Source organism: Pteronotus mesoamericanus, unplaced genomic scaffold, assembly GCF_021234165.1.
Source record: "Pteronotus mesoamericanus isolate MK-2021 breed Mesoamerican mustached bat unplaced genomic scaffold, CSHL_Meso_final scaffold_651, whole genome shotgun sequence".
Taxonomy (NCBI): Eukaryota; Metazoa; Chordata; class Mammalia; order Chiroptera; family Mormoopidae; genus Pteronotus; species Pteronotus mesoamericanus.
The window spans coordinates 29890833-29907821 of NW_026555325.1; the positions used below are offsets into that span (position 1 = coordinate 29890833).

At 41.3% G+C, this 16989-nt stretch overlaps 1 protein-coding gene across 2 annotated transcripts in view; it reads left to right on the top strand.

The window, feature by feature from the left end:
- Window positions 1-5820: 5820 nt before the first annotated feature.
- Window positions 5821-16989, top strand: part of CERS6 (ceramide synthase 6) — a 291055-nt gene continuing 279886 nt past the window's right edge. For both annotated transcript variants that reach the window (XM_054562522.1, XM_054562523.1), the window contains exon 1: window positions 5821-6139. In XM_054562522.1, coding sequence (XP_054418497.1) covers window positions 5970-6139 — 170 coding nt within the window. In that variant the 5' untranslated portion in view covers window positions 5821-5969. The remainder of the gene's footprint in view (window positions 6140-16989) is intronic.

A 16989-nucleotide genomic window follows, 5' to 3' on the forward strand; every position in this document is an offset into this window, starting at 1 on the left:
CAGACCTCTAATATCTGACATGGTACTAAGAAGACTGTGAGCATAGGAGGGAGCAAGCAGTTTTGATGGGAAACTTCCAGCAGATATTCAATTCAGCAAATAATGTATATTCAATACCTGACCAGGTAACACACTTGACTTAGCTTAACTACAACCTCGTGAGTTGAACGCTCATCTCCTTTTCTTAAGATGGCAGGAGATGCTGAGTTTTCTGCAGTGCCGTGAGTCACTTCCATACTGTGCTAATGAATCCTGCCTAATTCTGGCTCACCCCTCAGCCCCACACCCTGTATCAATGAAAACCAAAGACTATTATCCGGACAGTGAAAAACAGGTGTATATTTAAGATAGTTTTGCCAACCACAGCAAGAAGGTTGTACATGTATATCTGTGAGAAAGGACTGCAGAAATAATGTTTGGTAATATGTCTATATTATTCCCAGTGAAAATCAGGTTCCTGTAAGATCAGTGAATTGAATGTTTGAATTCAATGCTTACTTTAGCACTGTCCTGTGTTTTATGAAAAAAAACTGAAGTTATTTGTATATTTTTAAAAACCTAGAATAATTGAGCATGTATTGTATGCCAGACGTTGTGTTACAGAATCACTTATATGCTGTTATCATCGGTAGAATACTATTCTCACTAAAATAAGTAGCAGTATTCTTTTGTCTCACAGTAACAGCCACTTGTAATCTGGCTTCTCAGCCACAGTTTGTTTATTGCCCTAAGCAAATTATCCTCACTTTTTTCCCTTTGCTCATGCCTTTTCAAAATCTACTCATTCTTCAAAGTCTGATTTCGTTTCTGCCTGTTTCTTGAAGCTCTCTGTGACCTCTTCAACACAACACGGGACAAGGGCTCCAGTATTGCAGATAACAAGGGCTTCCTTCCTGCTCAAAGGAACCCTTGTTATCTGCAATACTGGGGCTCTTGTCGCATGTTGTCCAGTGCCATCTTGACTGGCACTGGTATTACCCTCTGGCTTTTCACATGAATGCATCCTACTTCCCAAACAGATTTTGTCTTCTTTTGGTAGAACAAGTCCTATAAGTTTTTGTTACGTAAGTCATAGGGGAAGTTCAATTAAACTTCTGGCTGTTTTCTTGCATCTAAGAAGTGGACTCAATTATATGTGGAAGGACTGAGACCTAGATGTGTGCCTACGAATGAGGAGTAATGCGCAGCTTGGTTGCCTGGGAGGAAGAGGGTGAATTCTTGCGTGACGTTTCATACCCAGGCCCCAGAGCAGGCTTTCTCCATGTGCAGTGCAGGCAGTGTCACCGCGCACCTCCAACAAAAGCTTTTTCCCCCATCTTTTTACTTTTCTTATATCTTCTATTTACAGGTCAACTATTGGCTTTTGCCTTGAGCTTCCAACCTGCCTGATGAGCACATTGTATTTTGGTACCCTGGAGAAGACTTTTCTGCATAGGCATACGGTGGCCTCCCTGGGAGGGGTGCTGTGCTTGTCTCTCCTGTGACCAACCTTCCCCCAGTCCTGAGCTGGCGTCAGCACAGTTTTAAAGATGTGTCCTCTAAGAGTAATGTCTTGAGTAGTTGGACTCCTTCGGATTGAAATAACAGAAACCCAATAAAAAATGGAGAATTTGTGTGTGTGTGTGTGTGTGTGTGTGTGTGTGTGAAGAGATATGACTGTTTCACAGATGAGGAAGCAGTTGGCCCCCCAAAGTTTGTGTGGAACTATGTCTCTTACCTTCACTTAATGCTACAGGTCTGCTTTATTCTTCTCTCTTGTTGCAGACTAGCTTCAGCTTTTCATGTCCATGTGATGAAACATGGAGATAATAGCTTCCAAGTTTGAAATTTTAGAGTCCAAGGGTACAGAGAAAGATTGCCTTGACCCATGCCCCAGTCAGTACCTAAAGGAGAACTGTAATTGCTATCTTAGGCCAAGGGTCCATCCCCGAACCAATAAAATGTGGTCAGACGTGAATATTTTATTCTATTGTATTTATGGGGTAATCCTTTGGATGGAGGGTGGTAGGAAGGGGCTGTTGCCTGGAGAAGATATGTTGGGCTGATCAAAAAGTAGAAGTTTGCCAAAATGCACATGTATATAGAGGTGAAGAGTTTACAAGCTTCTTTCCATACGTGTTGTCTCATGTGAGCCTCATGCCAACTAAGTAACATAGGTAAGACAGGTACTATTGGTATACAACTTACACCAGAGGACATCAAAATGCTCTTACAAACTAAATGATATGTGCAAGATTCACAGAGAGGTATTAAATTACTCTTCCACTGTCCAAAAAAACCCCATTTTTAAAATGTTCCTGAAATCCCACCACCGTCTCAAAGTTGATGAACATGTAAGGAATGGTGCCTTAGCTTGCCTTTTCTAGGAAAAAAATAGCAATTCCAGGGAAGTGTAATTTCAGAGATGCAGTAACAAGGGAAAAGGAAGGTGAGGCAGAGAAAGAGAAAAAGGAAGTATAAGGGAGTGAGTTACTGGGTTGGCCACAATTTTGAAATAAGCTTATCGCTTTGTATCAAAGGATGTTTTCAGAGAGGCTATTTGAAGCGACTGCGTATGGCCCAATGGGCAGAGGAGGAAAGGAATAAACTACAGGCTTTTATTGCCCTTGGCCAAAGTTCAGGATCCAGGGCATTAACTCACCAACTCTTCTGTTGTATAGGCTTGGAGAACAGCAGGACTTGCTAGAAAGCAGAGAAGTCCTAGGGTAGAAGGCAAGCTATTGTCAGATATTGTCATGTCATACATGAAAGTGACATGAGGGACCAGAGATAGCCACAGAGGAAGTCCGGCTGGCCCAGAGGTCAGGGTCTGCCATGACATGGCCTCCTTCCACAAAGGTGGCAAGAGACCTTAACAAACCTCCATTTTGTGGCCTATAAAAATGCAATTGAGCCCTGGCTGGGTGACTTAGTTGGTTGGAGCATTATCCTGTACATTAAAGGTTGCAGGTTCAATTCCCAGTCAGGCCACATGCTGTGGGTTCCATCTCCAGTCAGTGTGCATATGGGAGGCAACCCATCAATGTTTCTCACATCGATGTTTCTCTGTCTCTCTCCCCTTCTCCCTTCCTCTTTCTCCCCTCCTCCTTTCCTCTCTCTCTCAAATCAATAAACATATTTTTGGGGGAGGGTTAATAAAAAAAGAATGTAGTTGATGCCAAGGCATCTTCCTGGAGTGATCAGTTAACACTGAGCAGCCAGCTGCATGGTCTAACGTAGGGCCAGTGACACCTGCTCCTTCATGAAGACTTGCTTTGAGGACACCACTCCTATTCTGTCTCAGAATTGATCAATCCTTGCTTTATGCCCACATTATTTTTCAAATGAATAGATAAACATTTAACACAATTACTTATTCAAATTTTTCCGTCTCCTAGAGAAGATTTTTACAAGGTTGAAGTAATGGTGATTCAATAGTTTATTGAGTACCTACTATGGGTTGGGCACTATTTTAAGTGCTAAGAATAGAGCAGTGATAGACAAATCTTTAACTTTTTGAAGCTTACATTTTGTGTGTGTATGTGTGTGTAGAGCCAATAAAGAAATAAGTAAACAATATGTTGTATTAGATGGCGATGCATGTGTTTAAAGAAAACAAAGCAGGAAAGTTGGATGGGAAGAGCGGGGTGGGAAATGAGAGTTGTAGATTAACTAGGGCTGCCAAGGAAGGCTTTGGAATGAGTGACATTCTAGAAAGAGCAGATATAAATAGTTAGGGGGAAAAGTTCCAGAAATAGAGAAAAGTAAGTGCAAAAGCTATATGGCATGAAGGGCAGAGGGGTCAGTGTGACCAAGAAGAGTTAAGAGAGAGGGAAAGGAGAGAGAAGATGCGGGTAGAGAACTCTTACGGAATCAAATATCTTAGAACATTGAAATGAATTGGCTTCCAATTGGGGATGGATAGGGAGGCAGCAAGGCTTTAAAGCACAGATGTGATCTGACACGTTTCAAGAGGATCACTGCGGCTGAGTTAGAAGGCTACCGGGTAATTCAGGTGAGAAATACTCATTGTTTGGACCAAGATCGTAGCAGAAGAGGCGGTGAGAGATGGTGTGATTCTGGTTTAAAGAGGAAGCAGATGCGATTTGTGATGGACTAGAAAGAAGGTTTGAGAAAGTAAAGCAAAAAGATGACTACAAGTCTTTGGCCTGGGCCAAGAAGACAGGAGGAAAAATTTTAGGGAAAAGATTAGTAGTTTAGACGGGAAATAGCTCTTAGATATCAAAGTGGAGTTGGTGAATTGACAGCAGACTTAGGAGTGTGAAATTCAAGGAAAAGTTTATAGCTAGAGGTATATACTGGGAGACCATCAGTATGAACTTGAAAGTCATGGTACTGAATTAGATCACAAAGTGAATGAATGTAGATAGAAAAGTGAAGAGGACAAACTCATAAGCCACTAATTTTAAGGGGTTAGGAAGGTGAGGAGTAACTCTCAAAAGACTGGGTAAAAAGTGGCTATGAGGTAAGAGAAAACTAGAAAAATGTGGTTTCTGGAAGCCAAGACAAGAAAAATGTTTCAAGAGTCAGGGACTGAACACCTTGGCCAAATGCTACTGGCAGAGATGCTGAGAACTGACCTTTGGCTTTAGCACATGCACATCATTGGTGACTTTGAGCACAGCAGGGCGGCAGAGAGGGGCAAATGCCAACATAGTAGTTCGAAATTGAATGGAGGGAAAAGAAACTGAAAGTAATAAATGCAGGCAATTCTTTAGAGTATTGTTTTATAGGGAAGGCCTGGAAAAAGGGTGGTAGCTGGAGAGAGAGGGAGAGTAAAGAAGTGTGTATTTAGAGTCTATTTATATGCTCTTGGAAAGGTCCAAACTTACTGGCAAAACCAGGCAGAAAACGAATGATTGTGAGAAAAAGGAACAAAATATCTGCATGGGCTACTGAAATGATCCACAGATAATTCCCGAATCAGTTTGGAGATACTATGTGGGAGGGAACGTGTCTGGGTTAATGCCTTAAAGGTTTCATAGTAATAATGAGCCTATCAAATAGTAAAGTTCTCTACTGATAAGTGAAGCCAAAATCTGGTCTGCTGGCATTTTCTGAGAGGTTCCTTTAGAGGGGGCTGTTTTACACAATGCTGCAGTTGCTATCATCATCTTCTTCACCATCAGATAGCAATTAAGTGCCCAATTTCTCCTACCACCCCATACGTTAAAATAAGAGGCCCTGGTTCCCTGGGGGAACTGATTGTGGTGACCAGCAATAGCATAAGGAGGCCGGAAGGTCAGAGATGGGAGGAAGACGCGAGGCGGGTAGAGGTAGATGGCTCTTGTCAAACCATTCATGCCGCCAGTTCCTGATTTTCACCCTGACTCTCTGAGCAGGGAGGAGGACTCTCCTTCCCTGATACTTCTTCTTTCTTTGCTTTTTGCGCCCCCCACTTCTCCTTTTGCCATTTTCCCTAAAGTGCTGGGGTGGTTCTGAGAATCTCGCCGGCCCCTGAGTGCCACTTCACTGCCTGCAGGCGCGCGGGAAGTGGCCTGAGACCCCTGAAACTCCAGCGGGGCAGGGGCCGGCATTCTGAGCATGTGCGAGGGGCGGGTGAGAGGGGCCGGCCCCAAGTCACTGCCCAAGGCACAGAGTGAGAATACAGCGAGCTCGGACCGGGCAGCACTGCCCGGAGCAGCGCCCCAGCGCCGGGAGCGCAGCGGCTGCGCCCTTCCCTCCGGGCGTGGGCGAGCTGGCCGCGTGTGCTTCGCTGCTTGACGCGAGGGTGAACCAATCAGGGCGATCGGCCCGGGCTGCCATGTGACAGACGAGGCGGCCCCTTTCCACTGCTCGGCCAGAGGGAAGAGAGAACTGGGGCTCGCCGCGAGCCTTCGAGAGCAGCGGTCGCGGAGGAGGCGGCGGCGGCGGCACCGGCTCGGGCCAGCCGCGCGCATCCCTGGGCGACCTGCGCGGCGAAGAGCAGGGCGGGCCACGGGAGCCTGGACAGGAGTGGACAAAGCAAGATGGCAGGGATCTTAGCCTGGTTCTGGAACGAGAGGTTTTGGCTGCCGCACAATGTCACCTGGGCGGACTTGAAAAACACGGAGGAAGCCACCTTCCCGCAGGCTGAGGACCTCTATCTCGCCTTCCCCCTGGCCTTTTGCATCTTCATGGTGCGACTCCTCTTCGAGAGGTAAGAAGGGTTGGAGCGCCCCTCCCCTCCCCCAACACACACGCGTGCACACGCACACTCGTGTGCTCTGTGGCTCATGCATCTGCGCCCCCAGTGCTCGCGCTCACGCCTCCCAACCTTTGTGTTCGGGAAGGGGTTGCTGACCTTTCAGTCCGGCTGCCTTTCAGGGATCTAGAGGGGAGCTGGCTTGCCTAAGGGCTCCTCGGGGCGCCGGGGAGGGGCCGCGAGCGCAGGGTCGCCCCCTGCACTCCCTGGCCCGCTCTCTCCTCGCAGCGAGGGCAGGCGAACAAAGGTGAGCGGCCGGCCGTGGGACGCTCCGCACTCCGCGGGACGTGTCCCTCTCCGCCCCGGGAGCATGCCGCGCTGCCAGGCAGGGCTGGTCCGCGGAGGCTCGCCGCCACCCACCTGACAGCCAGGAACGTTACGGACGCGCGGCCGGGAGGGCGGAGGAACCGTGCACACTTTTAGTCGTTTCCCCCGGCACACGGGTTGTCGGGGTTGTGCTTCACGAATTCGTCAGGGACTCAGCTTCTGGCCGCTCTTTGGTTTCCATCGGTGACACTGAGTATTAGGCCCACAGTCCTGGGAAATAGGTGACAATAGTTTGTAGGTTTCCAACACTCCAGGCCATTAGCTGTTTCTTTAAAAGAGGATATGACAGGACGGGGTGCGCAGCCTGCAGAATGGTGATATTAAATTGATAGCTATTTCCTGTGAATACCCATACATTGGTTTGGGTACCAGAATGCACTTAAAAATTTTGAAGAATTCACATACTATTGCATACATTTCGGATTTGGTTGGGTAGCCACTCTGTGTCATGAAAAAACTCGTGCTACTTTCATGGATTCGGTCTTAGTCACTAAACTAGATTTTGCCCTGCCATGGCTCCCCTGGTCTTATTTAAACAATATGGGACAGCGGGACACACTTCTTTTTCTCAGCTGAAAACCTCACCACCCCTTTACTCTCTTGTCCCCTCACCCCCGTCATCAGTAAAGGCTGAATTTCTTAAATCACTGAGTAGAGTTTACTCTCTATTACTCGCTTCCACTCCATCTCTCTTCCCCTGCCTTTAGCTTGCCTTGGTTTTGTTTCCTAAGCCTTTGTTGTTTCGTTTGCTGTTTCTGTTTGTCTAAAATCTGCTGTTGAGGATGACAGAATTTGTCTTTTGTGTCATTTGTTGCTGTAAAAGGCAACAGACAAAGCTTCATGGGAACAAAAAATATCTTTTGAAGAAAGCTGCATTTTTCAATGGGCAACATTGTTGCTTAAGAACTAAGTGAGCTATCTACATGCAGAGACTCATGGTGCACAATGGAACGGAGTTAAAGACCTATTTTTTAAAAAAATTATTGATTTTAGAGAGAGAGGAAGGGGAGGAAAGAGAAAGAGAGACATCAATTTGTTGTTCCACTTATTTATGCATTCATTGGTTGATTCTTGTATGTGCCCTCACCAGGGATTGAACCCACAACCTTGGCATATCTGGACAACCAACTGAACTACCTGGCCAGGGCTAAAAAACCTATTTTTAAATGATTGGAATCCAGCACAGATATCTCATTGATCCTGTCTAAGCACTAAGGCTTACTGTGAAAAAGTGGGTGTGTTGGCAGGTTTAGAGTTGCTTCTAGAGCAAATGTTTACTTACAGAAAATAGGAATTCATATCCAACCTTGCAATCTCTCTCTCAAAAAAAAAAAAAGCCTCCCAGGAAATGGCAGCTTCCTCTGTGTCGACACATAGTAGGGGCTCCACACAGTTGTCCAATGATATCTAATCAGTTCTGACTGGTAAGTTCTGGCTGGGATCACTTTTACTTAGCTTATGCATTTGAAAGAGATATATAGTCTTATGTTTTGGAAAACAAAACCATGTCAGCTAATGACCTGTATGCAGAAAGCCGATTCCAGGCTGTTCATTAGGTTGGAGAAAAATAAAATTAGAGAATGGGGACAGCTTTATATTTAGACTTTCTCTGCCTTAAAAAAAAATTAAAATGTAATCACTGAAAACTAGAAGTTCATTTTCCCTCTTCCTGAACAGATTTTCTTCCTTTGCACAATCCCATCACTTAAGAGTTTACACAAAGGGGTCAGCTGCTTTCAACTATCAGTCACAGCAAATGTCCTCAGATTGATATGTAGGGAGTTGGTCAGTTTCTTTCAGGCCGTTGATTTAAGTGCAGGTGATTTAATGGCCTGCATGGAAGGTGAAAGTTTATGACTACTGGTAGGAGTAATAACTCAGTATGGCCTATATACCACAGGATGCTACTGAATTTAGGAAAGGTGTCTATTTTTTTTTTCTTGCTATAGCAGTGACAACTCTGTCATTAACCATTCAGATTCTATCAATTCTCTAAAAATCCAAGAGTATAGTTGTATCCCAAATTACAGGTTGGGCATGTTTCTCCTCTTCTCAAGCCTAAATGACACATTCTGGTATCGAACCTGTGGCCTTCATCTTAGCATCCATCAAGGGCCAGAATCAGCATAACTGAACCAGTGATAATGTTAGTACTCGTACAACTCACTTTCTGTACCCTTCTAATGTGTTGTGTGTGCCTTTTTCCCTTTTGCACTATTCTATAATGTATAACATGCTTTAAAGGAACCTGTTGTATATCCCTTTGTGAAATGAAATGCTGTTATAGTATACGATTCCCTCAGGATCGTATTTGTTTTTCTTCCTCTATTGTCGTTAATTTCAAAGCTAAGAACATATCTATGAAGTAGATTGTCCAAGATCTTTATTTCCATTAAATGGGGTCTGTAATGCCCTTGGTGAGGCTAAAATAGTAAATTTCAAAATACTTTCTCCAGAGTCTTCTGTATTTCTTTTTATAAAGAATTGACTGAATTGGACTTATCCCAGTTGAACAGTTCTGTCTTTTTGTATTCATCCTCACTGTTGGCGTATTGACAGTGGAGGCATTGGCGACCAACAATGCCATGCTATAGACCATATGAACAACAATATGGATGCCCAGCTTGGTTGGTTAAAAATGGAGCAGCCTCAATTCAGTAACTTTTGACTGAGGCCGTGAATAGCTCAAAGCTTGGTGGTGTTAAGCATAGTCTTTTCATTACACTTAGCTCTGGCTAGAGACAGGAAGGGCCACTGTAGATAATGTCTTGACTGGTAGTAAAATATCCGTTGTGAAAAACAAAAACTGGATGGCTTCTCCTAGAATGAAAATTGTAGTGTATACCATTATATTATGTTGTTAGCTTGATGGCAAGGAAGAAAATGCTATTTAATAATGTGGCATCATTACCTATTGATGAATTTTCTTGATTTAATGCTTGTTTGGGCTCAGTAATCCATTATCTGGTATTATAATAAATGCTTCTTCCAAATTTAATTTTTTTAAAAAATGTATGTTGCTATGGTATTTATAAATGTGGGATCAAGCATCTGCTGAATTCCTGTTTGGGAATAAAAAATTTTTTCAACTACTGTTTTGAAAGACAACATTAATGCATTTTTTTCCTCCTGAGTTTAGGAGATGTAGAAATTATAGATTGAGAATCAGGACATTCAAGTTCTAGTCAAACTTACCTCAAATTGGTGCAGGCATCTAATTTTTCTCTGCCTTATTTTCTCACCTGTGCAGTCTAACAGCTGGCCTTGGTAATTTAAGGCTGCTTTCAGCCTCCCAGTTATCTGATTCCTGTAGCTACTAATTATTATCTCATCAAACTTTGAAGCAGGCTAAATGTCATTTCTTTTTGCAGGTAGAAATAAATCATCTAAGAATAAAGAGGTGTTTTTTTTTCTTTCCCCTAAACAAATGATCTAGCCAATAGTTTTGTTTCTTGTATTTTTTCAGTTATGATTTGAGTTAAAAGAATCATTTAGGCTATTATCATTTCTGCTCCAAAAAGCTATAGTGTTCAGAATAACCAACAAGGAAGATTCTACAGACAAAGCAAGTGTAGATGGACCCAGGGTAGACCTGGCACTTCCTGTGATGGCTGAATAAGAAATGAGAAGCTCATTCCTGCCAGTTTGACTCTCAGAGTGGTAAGCTATGTGAGAACTGTCATTCTTTAGGAGGCTTACACTAGTCTTGCTTTGGCTCATTCAGTCAAATAATGACCTGCTGCCCCCAAACCTTGAAGGAGTTATGCCAACAACTATGTCAGAGAGAATGTCTGGTCAGTGGGCTTTCCTTACGGGTATACTTAACATCTTCACCTTGCCAGCAGCCTTTGCTGAGGTCCTGGAGGAGAGGAGAGGAGAAGAGAGGAGAGGGGTGAAGAGAGAGAATGAATGATAATGTATTCTTAGTGGTTGGAAGGGAGAAGACAGGTGTGAATGAATGACTGCCAGGAAAAAGTAGAGTGTCAGGTGAATTTCATACTGAAGGATGTTCCCTGTAATGAAGAGACTGATTATTATCAGATATGTTTTAAAAGAGTATGCAATGGATCAATGTTTGCATTCCCTCAAAATCCGTAAGTTGCAATCCTAACTGCCAAGGTGAGGGTGTTAGGAGGTGGGGACTTTGGGATGATTAGGTAATGAGGATGGAAACTTCAAAAATTGGATCAGTGCCCTTATAAAAAAGGGCCCAGAAAGCACCCTCGCCCCTTTCACCATGTAAGGACACAGTAAAAAGATACCCGTTTCTGAATCAGATACCAAATCCGCTGGGCCTTGATCTTGGACTTCAAGTCTCCAGACTGTGAGAAATAAATTTCTGTTATTTATAATCCACCCAGCCTATGATATTTTGTTATGGCACTTGACTAGACCGACACAGTATTTGAGAATAACCTGCATGCAAATTTGTTTTTTCTCATGCAATCAGTCCTGGACAGTTAACCCTATAAATGGACCTATTGACTTGTTAAGTGGTAATGTGACTTAGGTTAAGATGTGGATACCTGCTTTGCCAGGCTGGTGTGAGAGGAAAGAGCTGGGGTCAGACACATAGGTTACCTGCTACAATTTCTGACTTGGATAGGAAAATTGGGTTACAGTGGACGTTTTGTTGGAAAACAACCTAAAAATCCAAGGATTTTCTTTGTGTGTGTGTGTGTGTAGAACTTTAGTACAGCCTTCTCATCTTGCAAAATGAAAGGTTTGCCTTTACAGGGTACAGTAGTCAAGCTATTTGTAATAGGTTGATTTATGGATAAAAGGCATAACATTACTTTTAATTGGCGGTGCTTTAGAATGTTGGGGAGGGCAGGTGAGATAACTTTAAATTATCACAAATGATTTAATGTCATCAGGGAGTGATGAAATTAACATTCTTGGGTTCACTTGTCCCTTTCCTGTTGAAAGTATCTGAATTCTCTATGGACAGGGTTAGATTTCTTTCCTCATGGGTTCTAGTATGTGAGATATTGCAGAAGTGATTTCTGTGATGGGGAGTAGCAGGTGGCAGTGGAAGGAAAATGGGGTTTCAGTTGAACTTTTATCACAAACCAGTCCCTGGCTTTGGAAGAGATCACTGCATCTGCCTCAGGCTTTCTTTGTCTGTTTTACCACCTCATAACACTTTGTTGGCAAGCACTACAATCTAGGTCCATGTTGTACACAGAAGATTTTAAATGTTTATTATATGCAGTTATATTTCCCTTTCTATCACCAAGAAAACCAGATTGCCTAAAGCCATTGGCCCATCTATTTCTTAAAAAGCCATAGCTCTCAAAATTTTACTGTTTTTCCCTCCTCCCATCTCCATTTGATGAGTTCATTTCTTAAAGATTTTGAGTGATGATACTGAGGTTCCAGATTTTGTTTGCTAGTAAACTAGTTGTATCACTTAATGTTTTTCAGGAGCTATTTCTTTCTTTCTGTTAACTTGCAAAAATGGGAGGTAAACAAGATTGCCACTGTAGCACAAAGATCCTTCTATGTTAGTGGTACCCTGAGAATCTTGACTCAAGATTTTATTCTTTGGGCTCTTCCACTCCCCCTCAAAATTATTTCTTTTTTTAAAAAAAAAATTATTGTTGTTCAATTACAGTTGTCCTCAAAAGTATTTTCTGCCACCATAGTTTTCATTGATTTATCCGAATACCTATGCTATGGCAGGACTAAACACAAAATGGTGACTTGCACATCTTTTAGGGATGGCTCATTAGTATTCAATACTCCTATGGATGATGGAGTGCCCAGGACAGATAGTCTGAAGCCGTGACTTGGAGCTCACCATTTGTTTTGTTTTATGTTTGACTATTGCCAATGACTGCAGTTTTTAATGAAAACCTTTTAATTTTAATTTTGAAAATAATAGTAACAATTAATATTTATTTCCTAATATAAATTTATTACTTTATATGGTTTATTTTATTTACCAAGCTCTGTGAGATAAATGTTAATTTTCCCAATATTTCACAGATGACACTAAGAGTTGAGAGTTTAGGAAATGGACCTAACATTATATAGCTTAAAATAGCTAGGTAGGCACTTGGAACTAGGTTTCTTGATCTCCTGATAATTTTGGTGATTTTAAAGAAAATATCATATCATATTGTATACATATGGTTTTATATGCTGCTCTCTGCTATTTAATGATATAATCTGAACATTTTCCATGTAATCATTAATTAAAAAATATTTTCAATGAATGCACATTATTCTACACTATGGATATATCATAATTCATTTAACCAATCCCTGTATTGTTGTTGGACATTCAGGTTGTTTCCAGTTTGTGTTTATAAATCTTTCAATTCCTGATGATTTCCTAAGGAATGTTTTCTAGAAATAGTATTTCTAAGCCCAAAAGGATACTATTTTAATGTTCTTGATAGACACAGATTTCCAAATTGGTGTCCAGAAAGAGTATGTCATTTGTACTTTCTTATCAATGTGCAGCATCTGAGGACATTTTTGCTTTGAAAGTTGAAAAAAATATTACTGTTATGTGTTTTTTATGTTATTCCTGATTAACCTATTTCAGGTATTTATTAATCATTTTAATTTTACTTTCTGTGAATTTGTGTGTATTTTCCTTACTGGGATAACCTTTCCAACTTATTATAGGAGAGTGGTGGCTTTTGGATTTTTTTTGAATGCAGAATGGTCTTGTGTTTGTATGTTTCTCTGGTCACATGCCTACACTCTTATTTCTTACTGCCTCTTGCCTCTCTCCTACAATCTAAGTCATCATCATCATTATTAGGGAGAAAGCTTCTCAGATTCTACGTAATGGAAAGGATGCATTCAAGAGGATGAAGTAGATAATATCCTGACTTTATTATAGAGAATGAGGCAAAGGGAAAGGACAAAGAGGAAGCTGGAGTGAGAGAGCCTAAACTCCTTTATATTTTTTTCTCTGAATATTTGGGTAAAAGAAACTTGTATGTAAAACCACAAAATCTAAAGCAATCTTGAGAAACCAGAGCAAAGTTGAAGATATCATATCACCTGATATCAAACTATACTACAAGGCCATTGTAATCAAAACAGCATCGTACCGGCATTAAAAAAAAACCCAACAAAAAAACACACACATGGATCAGTAGAACAGAATAGAGACCAGAAATAAACCCACACCTATATGGTCAATTGATCTCTGACAATGGAGGCAAGATTATACAATGGGATAAGATGGTCTCTTTAATAAATAGTTTTGGGAAAACTGGATACACACATGCAAAAAAAATGAAATGATAGCACTTTCTTACATTATAGGCAAGAATAAACTCAAATGGATTAGACTTAAGTGTAGACTTGAAACCATAAAAATCCTAGAAGAAAACATAGGCAGTAAACTCTTTGACATTGCTCTTAGTAATTTTTTTTTGGATATGTCTCCTCCATGGCAAGGGAGACAAAAGAAAAAAACAAATGAAACTGCATTAAACTAAAAAGATTTTGCACATCAAAGGAAACTATCAAAGCAATAAAAAAGACAAGCCGCTGAATGGGAGAACACATTCATTAATGATACATTTGATAAGGGGTTAATATCCAAAATTTATAAAGAACTTACTCAACACCAAAAAAACAAAAAATCCTATTATACAATGGGCAGAGGATCTGAATAGACACTTCTCCAAAGAGGTCACACAGATGGCCAATAGACATATGAAAAAATGCCCAATGTCACAGATACGCAAATTAAAGCCACAATGAGATACTACCTCACACCTATCAAAATGGCTATCATCAACAAGCAATGAAGGTTGATAAAGATGTGGAGAAAAGGGAACCCTTGTGTGCTGTTGGTTGGATTGCAAATTGTTGCAGCCACTGTGGAGAACAGTATGAAGAAGGTTCCTCAAAAAATATGAATAAAATTACTATGATTTAACAATTCTACTTCTGGTGTATGACCCAAAGAATTTAAAGCATGTTCTCAAATAGATGCAGTTGAGCCTTGAACAACATAGGTTTGAACTATGTGGATCCAGTTACACAGGGGTGGGCCAAAGGAGGCTTACAGTTGTAATACAAATAAACATACAATAATCAATAAATAATAATATAAGAATAACCTCTGTCTCGTGTCCTCATAACTGTAAACCTCCAGACTTTTTTCAGTTCGAGGATGCAGAAGGCTGCTGTTACGCATGGATCTCCACCATTTTACGTAGGGGACTTGAGCAGTGGATTTTGGAATCCATGGTGGGTCCTGAAACCAATCCAAGGGACAACTGCTGTAGTTAAATTTTTGGAGAGTTAAATGATATCTGCAGATTTTTGACTGAGGGGGAGTCAGCTCCCCTAACACCCTCCTGTTCAAGTGTCAGCTCTATTTGTACACTTAGTTCATTGCAATATTTTCACAATAGCCAAAAGGTGGAGACAACCCAAGTGTCCCACAGATGAATGGTTAAACAAACTGTAGTATATGCATATAATAGAGTATTATTCAGCCTAAAAAGGAAAAAAAGAAAGAAATGGGGAGTCGTGGTTTCATGGGTGTAGAGTTTCAGTTTTGCCAGATGAGAGTTGTGGAGACGGATGGTGGTGGTGGTTGCACAACATGAATGTACTTAGGGCCACTGACCTGCACTTAAAAATGGAAAATGGTTAAGGTGGTACATTTTATGGTATGTGTATTTTACTGCAACTAAAAATAATAATAATAAAACAAAGAAGACTCACCGACTGAAAAAGTTACTAGAAACAACTGGTTTCATTTTCTAGGCTTGACGGTTTTCTTATTAGTAACATACACCCCAACCTCTTGATTGAAGTTCCATCAAGCACTGTTTTTATGGTTTAAATTGTATAATGCCTTTGGGATCTAGGGGAGCCCTGCTTTTCTCCAGAATCACCTGGCATAGGTGGGTGAGAGTGAGGGATGATGGGAGGAAGGTTGAAGTCTCTGGGCCTCTTCAGGATGCGTTTTGCTTAAACACTGTCCTTCAGTCCATTTGTTAATATGGAAATTTAATAGTAGTAAATTAGCATGTACAGAAAAGGAGAGCAAAATGTCTCTAGAAAAACATACTCTACAGTTTCAGGCACTCTCTAGGATTAAAGGAAAGGCACCCTACTGAGTTCCCAATCCATTTAAAGCAAACCAGGATGATAGGAGAAAGTTCCAGTGAGTCATGTGGCCAAGGCCACAGGTACGTCCTGTGGAAGCTTTTGTGGAAGAAGATCAGACCTGACCCTCCTCCATATCTTTCCATTTAATTTTATACCCATTTTTTTGCAAGTGACTTAAAAACTTGAAAATTTGAACATGATTTCACTTAAATGCTGCTTACCATAATGCAATTGATTGCAATCATTGGTAGGTACGTATTGCTGAAAAGTAGTTTTCAAATTTTATGGTAACATTGCTCATTGTACAAAACTCTGCTTTCCATAATTCATTTGTGGGAGTATGTCAGGCAGGTTTTTTTTTTTCTCTTTTCTTTTTTTAAGGAGAACTTTGTTTTCCCCACAACTAGCCTTCAAAATGGACTTCTCTTTTACCACTCCTCTTTCCTATTCCTACTTTTGCTTTTATTACATCAGAATTGCTTTGTGGGAGCTGTTTTGGCAGGAGTAGGGGTGGAGATACACAAATCGTTTTTCACTTCAGTAAGGCTGTGTTCTTTTACTAAGTAGCCCTTTTCACACAGTGACCTAGGAATTTGTGCCTTGCCAGTGTCTACATAAATGTCACATCTTATCTTTGAGGTTTTCAGGTTACAACACTCTTGCTGCTGTCCTGAAGCTGTGATTGTGTTTGTTTCTTCCCTTTCTTTTCCTCTCTCTTTCTCCCTGTGCCCCCTTCTCTCTTTCCCCCTTTCCTTCTCTTTCTCTTTCCCTCCCTCCCTTTCTCCCTCCCTCCCTCTCTTCCTTCTTTCCTTCCTTCCTATTTTCATTGGTTCAGATCCTTTAAAAACACAGGGACATTTGGGGAACAGAGGAGCATCACAAAGTTGGGGAGGGAATACAGAAAACCATCTAAAATTTTGTCTAGGGACACAGTTTGGCAAGTATCAGAGTACAGGCTGCCAGCTGGTCTAAGTGGCTCTCTAGATCTTGTCTTAGTAGGATCACCATTTCAAAGCAGAATAAAGTGACTTGGTGGTTTCAACAGAATGGCAGTTTTGGACACAATAGCTTGAGTGAAGGAAAATTGAGAACCAAGCAATCAGTCACTTAGGTATTATGGAGGTTAAGAGGATATAAGGCCTTTGTGTGTCAGTGGGTGAATGTGTATCTTTGAGTGTGTGGGTAGACTGCAGGGTGACTGCAATTAAATTATCTTACTGTTTTTTTACATTTATTGCAATTAATTAGAAATGTATATTCCTAACTAGAGTTAAAAGGAAAGTGGATGGGATATCAGAAAGACTATGGAACTTGGGTTTAAACCCAAACACTGTCCTTTATCAACAATGCAGTAATGGACAGCATGCTCTCTGGAATTT